Source organism: Haemaphysalis longicornis, unplaced genomic scaffold (assembly GCF_048455015.1).
Source record: "Haemaphysalis longicornis isolate Haplotype H1 unplaced genomic scaffold, Haemaphysalis longicornis Haplotype H1 scaffold_8, whole genome shotgun sequence".
Lineage (NCBI taxonomy): Eukaryota > Metazoa > Arthropoda > Arachnida > Ixodida > Ixodidae > Haemaphysalis > Haemaphysalis longicornis.
This window is the reverse complement of record NW_027526445.1, coordinates 156,199,137-156,216,627: the sequence shown is the minus strand read 5'-3', so window position 1 is coordinate 156,216,627 and position 17,491 is coordinate 156,199,137. Positions and strand designations below refer to the sequence as shown.

Sequence of the window (17,491 nt, the reverse complement as noted above, 5' to 3'; positions counted from 1 at the left end):
ATGAAAATTAACAGATGAGTTTGCTAGCCATTTCAAGAAGAACGTCACACTTTACTCTGCTTGAGGTCGCCATGGCCAGCCTAGGAATTACGTCAAGAAAACCTTCATCCGGAACGTTGGCGCTTATTGTCCTTCGCTTTGAGGGCTAACTATAAATCTATAACGGTGACTGAAGACATAGCTCTACCGTGATATGTATTAAATGCTGTTATGTGTCGCGCTCGGCGCCGATCAACTGGCCTTTTAATAATTTCCCCGACAGAGTCATGTGAACTTTCAAGTCACTTTATTACAGGTTAATATTCCTGTTTATTATTATAAAAACAATGCTAGTCTAAATATCCGGTGTGCAAGACTAATAATGGGCATTTTACCAATATTGCCCCGCGCAGACGAAGAGGGCAGTAGAAAATACGGCTGTGCCCTCAACCACTGATAACGAAATGATCTGTATGCACGCAGCCGGCACGTGATGTTTCATGGCCGCCATGCAAACAGTGTAAACAGATCAGTGATCCTTTGTAATCATGGTTCCTCTCATATTTGCCTTGCCTCCAGGTAACAATATGGTTCAGTTAACCCCCACCAGACTCACCCGAGTTTCCAACACAAGATGCTTTTGCCTCTCTAGTTTCCGCTCTGAAGATGTCAATAGGCATCCACCACTATGATTGATATTTCACCACAATTTCCTCTTTTGATTTGCAAAAAATTACGTAGGTCGGATCTTGAGGCGATTATAAATATCGTAAGATATAGAAAATTTAAAGACACAGCTCGAGTCCCTTCGAGAGATCCGACACTCAGCAGGACACCAGCGGCTTCCCTTTGCGGAGCCTCAGGACGCTCGCACGAGTTTTGTTTCTTTAGTAGCATGATCGGGTAGCTGGTTAATTCACCGATCATAAAACCACGGAGTACGATTGTATTTTAAATAAATAAATTAATTAAAATATTGAAGTGCGCTGTTCGCAGCTTTGTTTTACCAACTAAACATGGCGAAACTTACGATGTGGGGGGCGTCCATACCGGCACTCTGGCACTTCTTGTAGGGAATTTCGGCCGGATTGGGGGCATCTCCATCCAGAATGTACGTCATCACACTCATCTCTATTGACAGCCCCACGACAGCGGTCTTCTTCCCGTACAAGGTAGAAACGGACACCAGCAGCGCAAAACGGTCCTGCGATGTCCCGTCATTCATGCTCATTGAGGGCAGGCCTATACGGTCTTGGGCAAAGCGCCCAGGGAACACTACATACGTTTATATCCCACGCCAGTCTTACCGCAAACAGTCTACTGGAACGGCGTAAACAGTGCTAAAATTTGCAGCAAATCCTGAAGTTTTGTAACCTATGGGAGCAGAAAACAGTTGCCTCCACTGACTCTCCTACTGGGTACGTGTCGGTGATTATCATAAACACGACCAAACTCGCCATTCCATTACATATCGTCCCCCTTCGTGCAGCCATTGCCGCGGTCTGCCTTGAGTGGTTCTTACGCTAAATGTTGCTGCCGAAACATGGGAAATGACCGCATGCGACGAAGGAGAACACCGACGTCTTCTCCGGCTGCAGGTTTGTAGAGCCCCGCTATCTTGACCGTTGTTTCCGCTGCTCACCCCGCCCTCAGCTGGAGGTCCGCATGGTTGGCGCTGACCGTTTACGGATGGCTGTCAGTAAGTGTACGATGGATAAGCTGCGCCATCAGCAACGCATCCTCCGCGGCGGTATTGCGAGACTGCCCAAGGCAGCGAGGGAAGCTTTCCAAGTCGAGTCGCCTCCACACTTGCAAGAGACAATTCACCTGCTTGAAAGCAAACACGTCACAATGTACGAGACAGACCACAAAATGATCGATTTGTCGACCGCGCCCAATTGAGGCGTGAATGTTTTGAAGCCTTGGTGTATCGAAGAGATACATGCCGTGCCGTTAGCCGGCTGCCCAGTGCCTTGAAGCTCCCAAACGCGTCAGGCATGAGACTCACCACCACCGCCACTTCAAGCAGGCCAAATTGCCCTCGACCACTGAGCACCGTGTCCAAAGATGTTCGTCAGGCAACCCATCGAGGCGAGCCCATTCACGTCGGCTCGCATGCAGCGCCCTCTACAATAGTTGTGTCAAGGCTGACGGATGCAGCATTTAAAAGTGAGCCACGAGAATGGCAGGGATCTGGGAACCATTTTGAGGCGACAGGCCGCGACCACAGGGACTTTTCTGACATCGCCAGCGGTATGATGAATGCTGACCCTTTGGAGCTCGACTTTCCGTCACCGAATGATCCGGCGGTATAGCAGCTACACACGCTGACGTTCCCGTGTATGACCCTGAAAAACAACGGCAGAACGCGTTATGTCCCTTTGCGCACATCAAGAGGTACACAAACGATACTGGCTATAGCGTGAGACCAGGAGGTCCTTCGCAGTATAAAGTCTCCAGGATGGTGGCACAGTTTGGCGCTCCGACCAACGCGACGTGCGACGTGTGGAAGGGATTCTTGCTCCTACCAGATCAAGAGAAGACGATAGACAGCACTGTCCGTTAACGTCACCGATCTTCCCGCCAAGAAACAACCCGTCATTGCCGCCCAGGGTTCAAAATTTCATAAGTTCGAAGGTGAGGCCGAACGAAAGGACTTGCACGTGGGATCCTGCTACGAGGTATTTTCGAGCGTACGAACTAACCACAAGCGCGATGAACACGAGAAAGCACCCGTCGCAGTAAAGGAAGATTCAGCGGCAGCATCCAAAGCAGACAACTAAAAATAGGAAGTCGACGATGTGAAAGAAAAGATAGAGCCTCCACCGTAGGGGTTAAAGTACAAATATGTTCCCGACTTCATTAAAGGTGAATCCTTACCGGGCCTTCCTGAAAGCAAGGTAGCCCCGATTGTAGTAGTAGTGCGGGAGGACGCACGGAAACGCGAATTTGTGCCCTTCTGTTTTTCTGAAGCTCCAAAGTCCGAACCACTCTTGATGGCCCCTTCTCATCACAGCGAGCAGACACCGAGATCGGAAAGGAGCAGAGCCATATTTCGTCTTCATTCCCATCGGGAAAATGCGCTCGCCAGCATTGGGAGGTGCCGAAAAGAAAACCCGTGGTCGGGGAAATATTGGTTTGAAACTCTACTCAACTCGTTTTAGCAAAGCAGCGGCGACTTAACTGGAGAATTGCCCAACACCGCCTGCACTACGGCTTCTACAAAACTACGGGACTGGAATCTTTTCATTGAGCTAGGTGCACGGTTTGATTGTCGTCCGGTTCACCTTGGCGATGCAAAGCGGTGCAGACAGCTGCAGGACGGCGCATGCAACTATGGAAACGGAAGGGGTCCCGACACTTGGGCGACTGATTTGCAAAAGTCGATTTTACGGACTGAAAAACAAAATGTTAACATCGCGGATCTATGCCTCCCCCGACTGTCACGGGAGGATGTTAAATCTCCCGCTGGGTACGCGTCAGTCATTATCATCATCACGAAGAGACTCTCCGTGCCATTTAAGCTTTCATCCCAATTAGAGGAAGCCTTGGCCATGGTCTGCTTTGCGTGGTTCCTCCGCTACAAGCTTTACTTTCTGCCACATATACATAAATTAACATCCGCACAATTTACATCCCCAACAAGAAGTCCGTCCACCCCACTGACAGGCTGATAAAGCGAGAGGAGCTGCAGCCAAAACGTTATGGTAAGTTGAAGCTACACGTGATATACAACCTCGCTGCCTCATGACGATGCCGCCTGTGCAAGATAATTAAAACAAAGAGCTGCATCGTAATCATGTAATCTTTACTTAGAGTATGCATCCCTTCTTTTTCAAATGCATGCATTATAATGTAAGAAGTGTGCGATTGAAAATGACCATCATAGCTGGAAACCACCCGGTGGGCGGCTGTCGTACGCATTCCTCATACGGAATCCCTGCATGGTTCCCCGTAGTACGAAATCCTGCACGTTCCGGAATCCTTGACCATTGTTATGTCAGCCTTTTCTGGAATGATGCGTGGTAAACCAGCCATCGCCTATTCATGGTTTGTGGTCGGAAGTCGCCGTGGAATCGTTCGTTGCCCAATAAGTTCTTTAAGGCGTTTTCAGCCTCTCGCTTATGCCTGTAGTTGACAGAAAACGCACTCCAGGACAGCCAATTTTTCTGGCAATGGTGACAATCGTGGATGAAGTGAAGAAATAGAAAGCATTTCTCGTGGTCGTAATCAAACCTGCGTCCCTTGCGTTATGGGGCCACCCATTACACCATTCCGGCACAATCAAAGCACTTGGAATTTAGAAAGGGGTGTATGAACTAGCAAAATTAGAAATACACCCCTCCGTGTAACGATGACGATGGAAGGCTATGGAATGTCCGTTTCATAAATAAACTGCACAGAACAATCGCAGAGCAGTAAAACGCCCTTATAAGAAACAAATGTTCCCTTAAAGAGCGCGCAGTTCGCTCGACCAATAAGCGATCATCCCGGTAGATCACTCCACATAGGTGGAACATGCAATGCATTACAAAGTAAGCAGCAGGGTCCACTGGCTTCAGTTGGTTCGTTTGGTGCTCTACTTGATTTTAGAAAGCTTCGTGTTCCACCGTCCTTTTCGCTTCAACCGAGGGGTAGTTAATTTTCTGGGAACGTACACAGCAATTTTTTCGTTGTACGTACACCATGCGCAACAATCATCATCAAACCGTACTCAAACCATGGTCTGTCGCTCAGCGCACCACTTAATCCGAACTTTTTGCCATGAAAATCTCTGGAATTTATCATGCGCATAGCCGTCCTCGCTCACTCGCTAATTCTAGCCCGCCGCTTCGTTTACAATTGCGCAGTTCAGATTCGCGAGCGGCCTGCTCTTTTTCCAAGGCAACTGACCGTTAAATCAGAATGCGCAACTTGTTGATAAAGCTTCGGCGGTGGCAAGGAGGAGCGGGAAAGCAGTACCGAGTGAAGCGGCTTCACCGGAATGCGAACACCGGGAGCGGCATACAGCTTCGCTATAAAATCTAATGCAATCCAGCCACACAAATATTGTGAGCAAAAGATATTTAGGTTCGTTGTTGCCCAATTTTAATGTTCTGACCATTATACTTAAGAATAGGTCACATAAGGTACCTGCAAAACAATTCTCGGTTGCCCATTGCTGTACCTCATGCATGGAGCGAGCCTATTCATGTTCCATCATCTGTTTTGGGGTTCATGTATTGTCATGGGTACCAGCTTGAAGACATTGATATAGAAATAATGATATCGAGAGCATGCCTTCTGATTGAAAGTGTACTTAAATTTTGAGCTGTACAGGTAAGCTCACGTCAACCCTGAAATGTGAAGGAATGAGTTGTTTCACTGCCAGCTCTGTAGATAAGGTGGGGAAAAGACCTCCAGGAGTGGGCGATGGATTGTGACCCTACATATTCCAACAGTAAGCCTACACAGGAAAAAAAAAGTTAAATATAAATCTGTTTGAAACCAATGAAGGTCTTCACGCCTCGTTCACTTTTCGGGCACTTTGTAAAAAAATGACAAAAACCCAGCAGAACAACCGCCTTCGAATACATATACCTACATATAATGTTCATCACACGTCGTAGCACAATGCCAATAAGAAATATTGACACTTTCCTTTAGGCCCCATCATCTGATTTGAAATCATTCATCTCTCTTCACGCACACCAGGATGCAAACAAACTAGAGCCGCACTGAACAACGGCTACAATAAAGCCAGGTTTTTTATGCAGCGGGCTTATGAGAAAACACTGTTCAAAGACATCGTGACTACAGTTGTCTTAAATCAATCGAGCGATTGTAAGGCGAACTACTGACGAGGCTCTAAAAGGAACTCAACACTGTAGACAAGCACATAGCACTTGGAGGTTTACCGTTTTGATTGCCATCAACATGAAAGGGGCAAAGCGCTAGGTCACTAAGCTATGTGTGCCATGTTTATTGAAACAATTCACATTGTAATTGACCATCATCATGAATAACAGCAGCATATCTCTCCGAGTCTACTGCAGAACGAAGGCTCGCCTATTGACCTCCACAATGTTTTATTTTGCGTTGTAGGAGTGTCTACATTCTGATTTAGCGAGGAAGTGTTTGTCCTGTCCAGGAATCACAGAACACATCTGTAGATTTTTCTGGAACATCTTCACAGCAGCTCTGAATGATTGTAAGTATACTGTTTTACACAACCAGGCAAGGTCATTCAATGTGCAAACACCTGTGCTCACAAAATCACCCCATCAGCACCAGACACTTACCAGAGATGGGAAAATGTTCATCTGCGCCTTGATTACCGTCGGTGGGGCGGCGTAACAGTCCTGTTCGCTTTCTATCATCCCAGTTGAGCTGATGGCAATCACGGTGTCCGCTAGTGAATTCCTGCAGTTAAATTGACATACGTCAAGTTTAATCGTTCATATGGAACACTTCAGCATTTGTCTCTGCGTATAGCAACTCAACTTTGATTTGAATTTGTAATTTTAATATCTTGTGAGATGCTTTACGTGGGCACGCGGTTTGAATAGCAGGGAACCTATTGTTAGTGTCGCCAGTTTCCAGCTTGAACAGGTATTTCGAGCACGCCAACCTTCAAATATTTGCGGTCCATGCATTGTTCTTTAGAGGATGTACTGAGAGTTTTTGCTCCCCATTGTAGCATTACTGAATCCACATTTTGCAGTCGACCATGTCCATCAGTCTTGCTTTAGGCCGCTGTAAGGGGGTGCACCTTGAAAAGGCCATGCAGACACAACACCACTTTGTTTTATTTGAAAGATTGCCCCGTTAGAATCACTGACACCACTTTTAAGGCAAACTTGGCTCAAATAAGCCATATACGTAATTAGGAAAAAAGGGAATGGCCATACGACCCACCAGCTCATTTCCCGCTACAGAACCTATGATGTCCTATGTTCGAGCTTTGTGATTGGCTAAGGCCGGCAAAAGAAAACGACAATTAGGCGGTGCTTATAAGCTTGCCAAACAAGCTATTTTCGCTTACATTTAGCCTGCATTCTTTTTATAGCAGCAAGAATGGTGGGGTAAGCAGTGGATGTTACGAAAGTACACATAAACACAGAAGTACTGATCCGTACTGCTGTTGGTACTGCGCACACTATGCTTGTTTTAGCTCCACAGCTATGGGGCGCTTTGAGGCTGGCTCAGACGACACTGGCGCATTGGGGTAAACAACAGTTGTCTTATGTGACCATATCTGTCAAGCGAACACCATGTTTCACGAAACGACTATTTTCAACCTTAACAAACAAGTCAGGTATAAATTTAGACAAAAACAAAGTGAAGGAAGAAAGCGGCCCGCCGCGGTATGGTGGCGCCATCTCGGTTGACTGACGGAAAACAAGGCTGCTCAGCAGCTTAGAAACCGGTTCTTGTGATGTCATTGCAGCCGTCGTGGAAACAAGATTTGGCGGGAGAATCAAATTAACTTAATTCCTTAGTGAATAAAGCATCGTTTGCTTCCGGACAAGCACTTGGGGCACAATAAAACACGCACTCGCCGTGGTGGCTAAGGTGTCGCGCCGCTGAGCACCAGGTCGCGGGTTCGATTCTCGGACGCGGTGGCCGCTTTTCTGATGGGGGCAAAACGCAAAAGCGCCCATGTATACGAGATTTCGGCTCACGTTAAAGATCCCCAGGTGGTCAAAATTAATCCGGAGCCCCCCACTACGGCACGCCTCATCGCCCGCGTTGTGACGGCGCATTAAACCCTACAATCAATCAATAAAACGAGCACCCTCTCGAATAACAAAAACTTGGATTTTGTCTGCATGGCCCCTTTAAGTGATAACACGTGTTCAGTGGAAAGAGAACCAAGCCCAGGAGGAGAGCTAACGAAGGATAAACTACATGTGCATCAAACGCAGAATGTATGATAAGAGCAGACCACTACCGCCTATTAAGTACAAATTTGTGTTTTAATCGTGCTGCTTAATTAGCGCACAAATTGGAAGAGCAGTGCTTGGTGCAGAAATACCTAAAACCTGCCGATTTATGTTGAATGCCTCCAAGTCGATGCGCCAATGCAAGAAATCAAACCAGCACGCCCATAGTTAAATCCTTGTGTTTCGCTATCTACAGATTACTGCTGCAACGTGAGCCACTGACAGTTATTTATCAGTACAGCGATCCATTTTCCTTATGCATGGCCCACCCCAAACATTGAACTTTCACGGCGTTAATCTTTTGAACAGGTCTCAGTGCACAAAGTGGCGCTGGTTTTCGTCATACACTACACAGTTACAAAAGCGTTATGTTGCCTTTGAGTATAAAGTGGTGCTTTTTGGTGCGAGAGAACATGATACTAGGTAGCCCTCCTGATAACCGCAACTAGCGAAACGACAAGCGTTATAACGGTGCAATTAGGCCTACGGGTAGAAATCGAAGGAAAGGATAGGCTCCCCGCATTCGTTAAAGGGTGCGGGGAAGAAAATTTTGAAGTATGTTTTACTAAACGAATGATTTTTCCCGATAACAAGCCTGGAAATTTCATCGCAAACTTCGAACAAATAATGATTCTGTTAGAGAAAGCATATAAACCTTTCTTCAAGCAAAGAGGTTTAACGCGCTCACGCTGCACAGGCGATGAGGCGCGCCGTAGTGGAGGACTCTGGATTAATTTTGACCACCTGCAGGAGATCTTCCACCCGGGCCTTTTGGCTTTTCGCCTCAATCATAAAATCGGCCGCCGCAGCCAGAAATTGAACCCGCGTCCTTGCGACAGCAGCCCAACGCCTTAGCAACTAGGGTTTCGTGGCGGGTAGCAAGAAAGGAAGAAAGAGCGGAAGAAAGAAGGCAAGGGAGAAAGGGAGAAAAAGAAACAAATGAAAGAGGGAAGGAAAGAAGCTGGAGTATGAAATAATGAAAGAAAGAAGGGAAGAAAAAGAAAGAAAGAAAGAAAGAAAGAAAGAAAGAAAGAAAGAAAGAAAGAAAGAAAGAAAGAAAGAAAGAAAGAAAGTAAGAGAGAGAGAAAGAAAGAAAGAAATTTATTTATTGACGATTGATTGATTGTGACGTTTAACGCACCGGCGCTACACAGGAAATGAGGTGCGCCGAAGATAAGGGCTCCGGATTAATTTTGACCACCTCTAGCTGATCTAATAAGTGCGCTGAAATCTCCAGCAAATGGGCGTTTTCGCGTTTCGCCTCCGTAAGAAAAGAGGCCGCCGAGGCTGGGAATCAAACCCGTCCCCTCGTTCGCAGCAGCGCAACGCCTTGGCCTCCAGGCCACCGCGGCGGGTACCCAGAAAAAAAAACAAGGAGAAAAAAACGAAAAAAGAAAAGACGAAATGATGAACGAGATAAAGACAGAAATGGAAAGGAACGAAACAAAAAGAAAGACAGATAGAAACAAAGGAACAACATAAGGAAGAAAAAGAGAAAGAAAGAAGAAAAGAAAGTGAAAGAAATGAAGAACGAAAGAACGAAAAAACCAATAAAGACAAAGTAGGAAATAACGAAAGCAAGAAAGAAGCACAGAAAGAAGACAAGTACGAAAGAAACCATGAAACAGAAAAGAAAGATAGGAAGGAAAACGGAGGAGAGAAAAAGAAAGAAAGAAAGAAATCAATAATGAAAGAAAGAAAGAACGAAATAAAGAAAGGCAAGACAGAAAGAAAGGAAGATAGAAAGAAAGAACTAAAGAAAGGGAAAAGGAATAATGAAAGAGAGAGAAAAAAAGAAACAGAAGAGAGAAAATAAAGAAAGAAAAAGAAACAATGAGAAAGGAAGAACGAAAGAGAAACGAAGAGAGCCAGTGGCTACTCTGCGGCCCCTCTCCGGCGAGTTCTCTCCGACGTCGCCGAATCTGGTTTGGGCAATCGGCAGCCGCCGACCTAAGCATGTTGTATGGCCTCCACTGCAGTAGGGCCTCCATTGTTCGTTTGACCACGTCACTTGAACGCTAACGTACAGTTAAAATGCTCGTAGGAGCTCCTTGCCTTATGAAGTTACTCTTGGGGGGAGTTTTATTTAGGATTCCTGAGTTGGTGGTTGGTGGTTGGGCCGGCGAACGTGCGCAAGAAAACTTCGGCGAGTGGCAGTCGGGCAGGACTCCTGCCGCCACCTTTCGGAGACGCGGTACAACTGGTACAAGCACGGCTTTGCAAACGCGTCGTGGGGTGGCTCGCTTTATCGCTTGTTGCGATGAGTGGGGCAGTTTTGACGCTGCAAATAGTATTACTGCCAAAATGAAAGCAGCAAAAAGGGGAGGAATCGTTAACGTTAATCAAACCAATTATGCGCACTACACGTCAGACGACACAAACCGAACAGTGGCCACAAAACGAGTTGAAAATTTTTTGAGCAATCGCTCGTCCTGCTGCACCCTACGCTACTTTTGAAGCTTCACGGCAAACCCGGCGTGCCACCGAACATTTTACATATTTTAATGACCAATTCGTTTCATTGCTCCCGCTGAGCTAACAAAAAAACCACGCCGAAGAGTTGACCGAGTTCTGAAGCACAACCAAGCAGACAACTTGGCCGAGTATACAAGCACAACTGCGTGTCAAGTCAGCCGCACCAAGCTATGTGGGGCCAGCTGCTTCACTGTTTTCCCAGACTTGGCACCACTAGGGCGAAGCTGAACAATTTCAATTCGATTAAAAAAACTTCTTTCCTGCGTTCAGGGGTAATGTGTGAGCTACCAAATGCTGGTCCTTTAAACCTTAGTATAATTGTATATTGTCTTTGTGGCCCCCTTAAGATAAATCCCGCTTCGGACCGCCGCACACACCGCGTACAAGGCGGTAGTTAAACCTCAGCAAAACCTGCTTTCCCGGCTCGGGAGCGGTAGTGACGAAGCATTAGCACACACCTGCTTTTAAAGTATCCACCTACGCGGAATTGAGGTGGGCTAATAAGTCTACGACTTCTAACTATCGGGATGATGTACTTACTCCACAGTTTTCTTCAACAGCTTGCCATAGGAATCCCAGCTCGCTCCGCTGCTGTAGTCGGGCATGCCTAAAGCGATGATCACCTTCCTCGATGTGCTGTTGTTTTGGATGTTTTTCAATTCCTGCGTGTGAGATGGCGACGCTGAAAGCGGCACACGACTACCAAAAATGGCGCAAGATGGCCTAGCGGAAACGCCGCAAAGGTTTTCCACTGACGTAGCCTGCATTAGAAGGATAGGTCGATTGATCGGCATATCGATAGATTGAATTATTGAATGATTGATTTATTGATCGATTTATTGAAGGATCGATGGTCGATCTATGATTGATTGATTGATTTATTGATTGATTGATTGATTGATTGATTGATTGATTGATTGATTGATTGATTGATTGATTGATTGATTGATTGATTGATTGATTGATTGATTGATTGATTGATTGATTGATTGATTGATTGTGAGGTATTAGCCAGCCCACGCTACGCAGGCGATGAGGCGCGCCCTAGTGGACGGCTCAAGATTAATGCTGACCACCTGAATATCTTTAACGTGCACCGAAATGCATTAGAAAGCACGTAAATCATCCTCGCGGCGGCGATAAAGATAAGAAAGCCAATGTAATTGTTAACCGTTGCCTGTGCGGGTTCATGTAAAGCAGATAGGCAGCAAGGGTCAGCCTCTCGCCTTTCAGGTTCTATTTACCCTTGCTCCAGCATCTGAAGAAATTATGTGTCTCTTTCACAAACTGTCACAAAGTTCTAAGACAACAGTTACTTTCTTCGCCATCTCACATTTCTGCACGCATTGATCACCAGTACACATTTAATGTCCTATCCTCTCATATAAAGCCTTTCCATCAGTGGTTCACCGGCAGGTATTGCATTAGTTGGAACCCGGTTCCTCCATCTGTTGCTGGTATAACATATGAAGTTGTGCGAAAATTCTGTGCGAAATATGAAGTTGTGCGAACCTGTTGTGCGAAAATTTATCTGTAATTTACAGCTCTTATAGGTGCTGCTTCTACACATCTCGCTCCCCCTCTATAACGCCCTCTAGACCACGGGGCAACTGAATCCGTCAATAAATATATAAACAGTCAACAAACACTACCTATTATGGCCTGTGTATAAGCCCTCTAAATTACTTATCTCATCTTGGCTGTGTCCGTACTGCCACCGGTGCTAGGCAGTATACCAGTGGGCATGCTCGTCACATTCCCTTTATTCAGAAAATAGTCCGTTCTCCACACCCAAGAGCAGCAAAAGAGCAACAGCATAGAAAGTATTCGACGTTACTCTCTTCGATTCAGCGATGTTTAAATCAAACGTTTCTGCTTTCACAACATTTACGTTTTTAACTCCGCCAATAAATGTAGCCACTTTGAATTAAAATATTTGTCATCACCATTAGCGTTTGGTCAGTTAACCCAGTCTCCCTCACAAAATACAACGCCATCCATACTTGTACAAGGAACGTAATCCCGCAGGATAATGTTATCCATCTCGCATGGAAAATCGTCGGAAAGACAGGGTTCCATGACGCAAAAGCAACCGCATCGTCACGATTAGTTTACATCGCCTGGTCCTTGCATCCCAACAAATGAGAGCTTGTGGTACAGGCAGAGCCATTTTTCAGAGCACGGTTAGGGTACAACAACCGATTCTTCGTATCTCCTATTCCTCAACGAGAATTGCTGCAGATTATTTTGAAAATGAAGCGGCAACAAGACAGTTGATACGTTTCTCGTACAAGCTCCAGTCGCTCACAACCACGCCATTCATTGATATACCCCCGTGGCGGCTTATGGGATAAAGCATTGTTCTGCTCCGCCAAAAGACATGGGTTGGATTATTAGCCATCGCGGGCGCCTTTCTGGTGAAGGCAAAAAACAAAAACGCCCTTATGTCAGAATTTCAGTGCATGTTAAAGAATGCAAGGTGGTTAAAATTAATCCGCAGCCCTCCAGTACGGTGCTTCTCATTGCCAGTGTGTAGCTTCGGCGCATTAGAAGGGCTATGCAGAAAAAACGCAAGTTTGGTTCACTTGAAAGATTGCCTCGTTAGAATCATACTGCCACCACTTTTAACGCACACTTCTCTCAAACGAGCTATATAATAAGGAAAAAAAAAGGAACGGCCATGCAACCCACGGGCTCATATCCCTCAACGCCACCTATGACGTCATTCGCACCAACTCTGAAATTGGCTGAGGCCAGCAAAAGCAAACGCAAACTAGGCAGAGCTTATAAGTTTGCGGAACGAGATATTTGCGAGTAAATTTAAAGCACATTTTTTATAGCAGTAAAAATGGTGGGATAAGGAGGGGAAGTTATGAAGCCGCGCGTTAACATAGTAGTACCGATGCGTGCCGCTGTTGGGGCTGCGCTCACTATGCTTGTTTTAGCTGCACAGCACTGCAGCTATTTGGGGTTGTCTCAGATGACACTGGCCGATTGGCGTAAGCGACGGCGTTTTACGGGACCATATTTGTCGAGCCAGCACCATGCATGTTTCACGAAATGAATATTTCCTTCCTCAACAAAAACAAGTCAGGTACAAATAAGGTCAAAAACAACGCAAATGCAGAAAACAGCCCGCGAAAACGGTGGCGCCATCTAAGTTGACTAGCGGTAAACAATTATCTCCGTTTTACATCAAATTTAGCTTCAAGAGCCGTTCTTTTGATGTCATCGCAGACGTCGTTAAAACCCGATTTGCAGGAGAATCAAAATGTTAATCTAAATTGATCAATTTCGCAGTGAATTAAGCATCCTTTGCTTTCGGACAAGCGCTGGAGGCACTATATAATACGAAATATTCTGTAAAAACAAACTTGTGCGTTGTCTGTAAGGCCCATTGAGGCCCCACAATCAAACCATACAGTGCCAAGGATGTGGTGTCTTCTCTTGAACCGACCATATTCTCATCACTTGGAAAAGGAATAGCGATTTTATGGTTTTAGACTACTGGGCCATTTTATGTACCACAAATGCACGTAGAGACAATGCGTATGTTGGAATTAGTTTAAAATTTCAGTGTTTTGTTTGCCAATGTTCGCGCTTGAGTCATCGCCCAAGCTTGGGAGGTGAGTGCACCAGTTGTCGACTAAATTGGTTTATGTCTCATTGGGGCATCGTCCCCAGGACGCCTACCAACAACAATGGAACCTCACTGCTACTTCAGAGCGCTATTACGCAAACAAACGTGTGCTAATTGTGGGCCAGTTGCCACGGATGGCGAGTGTATGTGAATGTAGGACAGTTTTCGAAGCAAAAATAAACAATGAGAAAAATTCGTGCCCGTCCATTTTGTGAACGCTGTGAACGAGGATGATTAGCGCAGCAGTCCGCAGTCCAAGAAGGAAGACGCACGTTGCTTTGTAATTTGCGCTTGAGCACACTTTTATCCTATCAATTGCTTTTAATGAAACTTCGAAGCAAACTGTTTACATATTGCGCACAACACGAAGTTGTCCGTTTTCCTCTTGTAAAAGCCCGTGTGTTAACTGCAAACGGGAATTCCACAATATTCATAACTTAGTGTAAACTGCGCAATTACGTAAATTGACGAGACTCGTCGTAAAGTTCCAGTCGCCTTATCGGGTAGTGGTCATATCATTAGTTTTGCAATAGTTTCGATTGAACAAGAGCTGCAGCCGTTTTCTGTAACCATATTTCCTTCGTACGTGGCCATGTACTGACAGCAGACGGCAGTTCTATAATGTTCGCAATTTTATTGCCAACTCATTGATTATGACGAAGCGTAATCACAAACTAATCCTAGCGGCCAGTTAGAGTACTAGTACAATTTTTTTCTCAGATTCCCAAGTTATAACTACAGAGCACTCACAACAAAGGTGGCTTTGCCGCGAGACAACATTCTTTCTCGACGCGACTCTGTCTGCCGATGCAAAAATTTTCAGAAACTACCTACAGACAGCTCCGATGCAAACTAAAATGAAAAACTGCAAGGTAGAATGAAGACACGGAACCACAAAAGTGCATCTTAGCTACCTTTTTCACAGAGCGCTAAAACACCTACAGTTAAACCTAGATATAATGAGGTTGACACAAAGATTCGCAATTTTTTGTTACATTCAGGTTTTCGTTGCATGCTGGTTTTGCGTGACAGACGCGGTCGAAAATATACCCTGAAAGCCATCTGAAGAAGGGCTATTGGTTCACGCCGGCGTTCCAAGCCGGCAAGTTGCTGTTCAACCGGGAGGGATTTCCCGCTACAAGACGAGGTGAACTTGAGGCGGTAACGGTGGCGCCAGCGTCTTTCCGTTGTTTTTGCACCCGTTCGCGCTTGTGTTAGGGCCAACGCTTCAATTCTTGCTCTTCTTCCTCAAACGAACGGCATGCATCCATCCCATAACGATTTAAAACCTGGAAGCCCTTGAGCTTTATTATCGTGTACAAACATGTAGCTGTCCGCCCCCCTTTTTTGCACCTGCAAACCGTGCACGCATGAACCGGCAACCGGTGGTGGCGCATACTTAGGTGTGAAAGACACCAGCGAAAATACCGCCCGGAAGGCCTTCTGAGCTAACAAAATTATGGGCTCATGCCGGTGTCCAAACTGGGCAAGTTTCCCTTAAACCGGGAGGGATTCCCAGCTACTTGGCGAAGTGGGATGTCAGGGTAAACGGTGACGGCAGGCTTCGGTCGTTTTAGGTGGCAGCCCTTTGGCAGCCGTTACCTGGACTTCGCGGGAGCGGCGTCTGTTAAGTCCGCGCATCCGAGTGAGCGAACGCAGCAGCGACAAAAGAAAGAAAACGGAGAGGAGCGTCTAGGGAAGGGTGAAATGTAGAACGACACGTGCAGCTACGGCGCCATCTCTCACACTGTCTTTCCCTCCCACATGGCTCATGTGTCGCCACCAAGGAGTGGCCTCTCTATGACACTTTCCCCAGGCGCTGTTCCATTCTCCACTAACCCAATGCACGTGACATTTGCGTGGTAATTTCGAACACGATTTGCAACAACATGCCCGCCGCTTCCTTATGCGGGCGAATCCGAACCGCGTCACATTTGCGCGGGAAATTTAAACACGATTTGCAACATGCTGGCCGACGTCGGCGGCGCGCTGCTAGGTAGCAGCCGAGTACGCATGCCGGCGTGCATTTACTGATTACGCGAACACTTCCTGAGACGCAGCAGAAATGCGCCGTGACCGATAAGACTGCAGCCCGCGCTGTGCACAAATTTCTTATTAGGGAGTATAGCAATCGTCAGTGCATTTTTACGACCATCCGTGCTTCTGTTGATTTTCCGCAATCATCTGATAACCGCACTACAGCCGTTAGCTGCCGACTGCGCAACTTGCCAAAGGGGCATCGGTGGAGGCGAGGGGAAAATAGTTGTGAAAGAGGTGTCAGAGGTGGTGAGGAGGAGCCCCGAAGCGGCGTCCAGTAAATCGGTGACACCGGAATGAAAACTGGGGGTTAGACATATACTGCTTTGCAGTAAAACTTCTCAAAGCTAGCGGATACGATTTGCACAAGCTAAGATTGGCTGAATGGTTGTTGACACATGCCCCACTATCTCCCTTTTCCATCTGCGAAAGCATATTTTTTGTCCCCGACTGGTATCGCAAAGTACATCAACTGTCTTTATCCCTTTCTCTCGTGATCCATCACCGACATCATGATCCATTATCATCATCATCATTACCTTACCCTCCTTCGAATTCTTCAGAAACTACTTCATCAAAGCACCATCTACACTGCTCACACGTGATACTAATCAACGCACCCACTTACTATTACATCAACACTTTCCTGCTCTTCATGCCCAATGTCGTTGTCCTGCATACTCCGTCGCGTATAAATACTATACTGCGTTTCCTGCGTAGCGTGCAACGCTGCTAAGGCTAGAGAGCACGACTGGGCGCTTTGTGCGACGAGGAAAGTAGTGTCCAAGCCTTCTCAGAGCCATAAACTCCGAGATAATATTGATGATTTTGCTAATGTTATCCGGACAGACAAAGTCTGCGTACGTTTACTGCTGCTTTCAGTGTTTGTTACAAAGGAACTCAGATGGCGCCATATATCCAAGCAGAATGCTGCGAGACGGGAGCGTGAATTTTGAGCAGACGACGCAAACATTTCCGCCTTTCCTGCCTTTCCTTTCAGCCATTTAGACGCTATTCCCCGGCGCAAGCATCTGAGTCATGGAGCAAGGAGGAGTTATGGTGTTCTTTTGTTTTATATTGTTTTGTTTTGCTTTTTGCTGCGGACTACTTGTGTAGCTTCCACTGCGTTGCGGTGCTGTGCTCTTGCATCCCCCCTCGCTAAGTTTGCCCTCTCCACACCGCTGCGAACACGTTCGCACGCCTCGTCTCATGAAAGCCTCCACCAAGAACCACTTCGGTGCTAAAATTTTTACAATACCAACCATGTATCACCTTGTATCTGCATCAAAATGTATAATCGGCGAATTTAAAAATTTACGCGTTATAAGTGGGCGAACGTAGGTCATTTCTATTACAAAAACAAGAAACCTGAAAATGTAAACAAACCGAACTCAATGTCGCCAATACAGGGAAATGGAGACCGTATAGTACAGCT

The 17,491-nt window shown here is 46.2% G+C and overlaps 1 protein-coding gene across 1 annotated transcript in view; it reads right to left on the bottom strand.

The window, feature by feature from the left end:
* Positions 1-982: 982 nt before the first annotated feature.
* The window catches only part of LOC144148546 (uncharacterized), a 49,720-nt gene continuing 33,211 nt past the window's right edge, over positions 983-17,491 (bottom strand). The window contains exons 5-7 of the mRNA XM_077680066.1: positions 10,920-11,041; positions 6,261-6,381; positions 983-1,183 (exon numbers count right to left, since the gene is read on the bottom strand). Coding sequence (XP_077536192.1) covers positions 983-1,183; positions 6,261-6,381; positions 10,920-11,041 — 444 coding nt within the window. The remainder of the gene's footprint in view (positions 1,184-6,260; positions 6,382-10,919; positions 11,042-17,491) is intronic.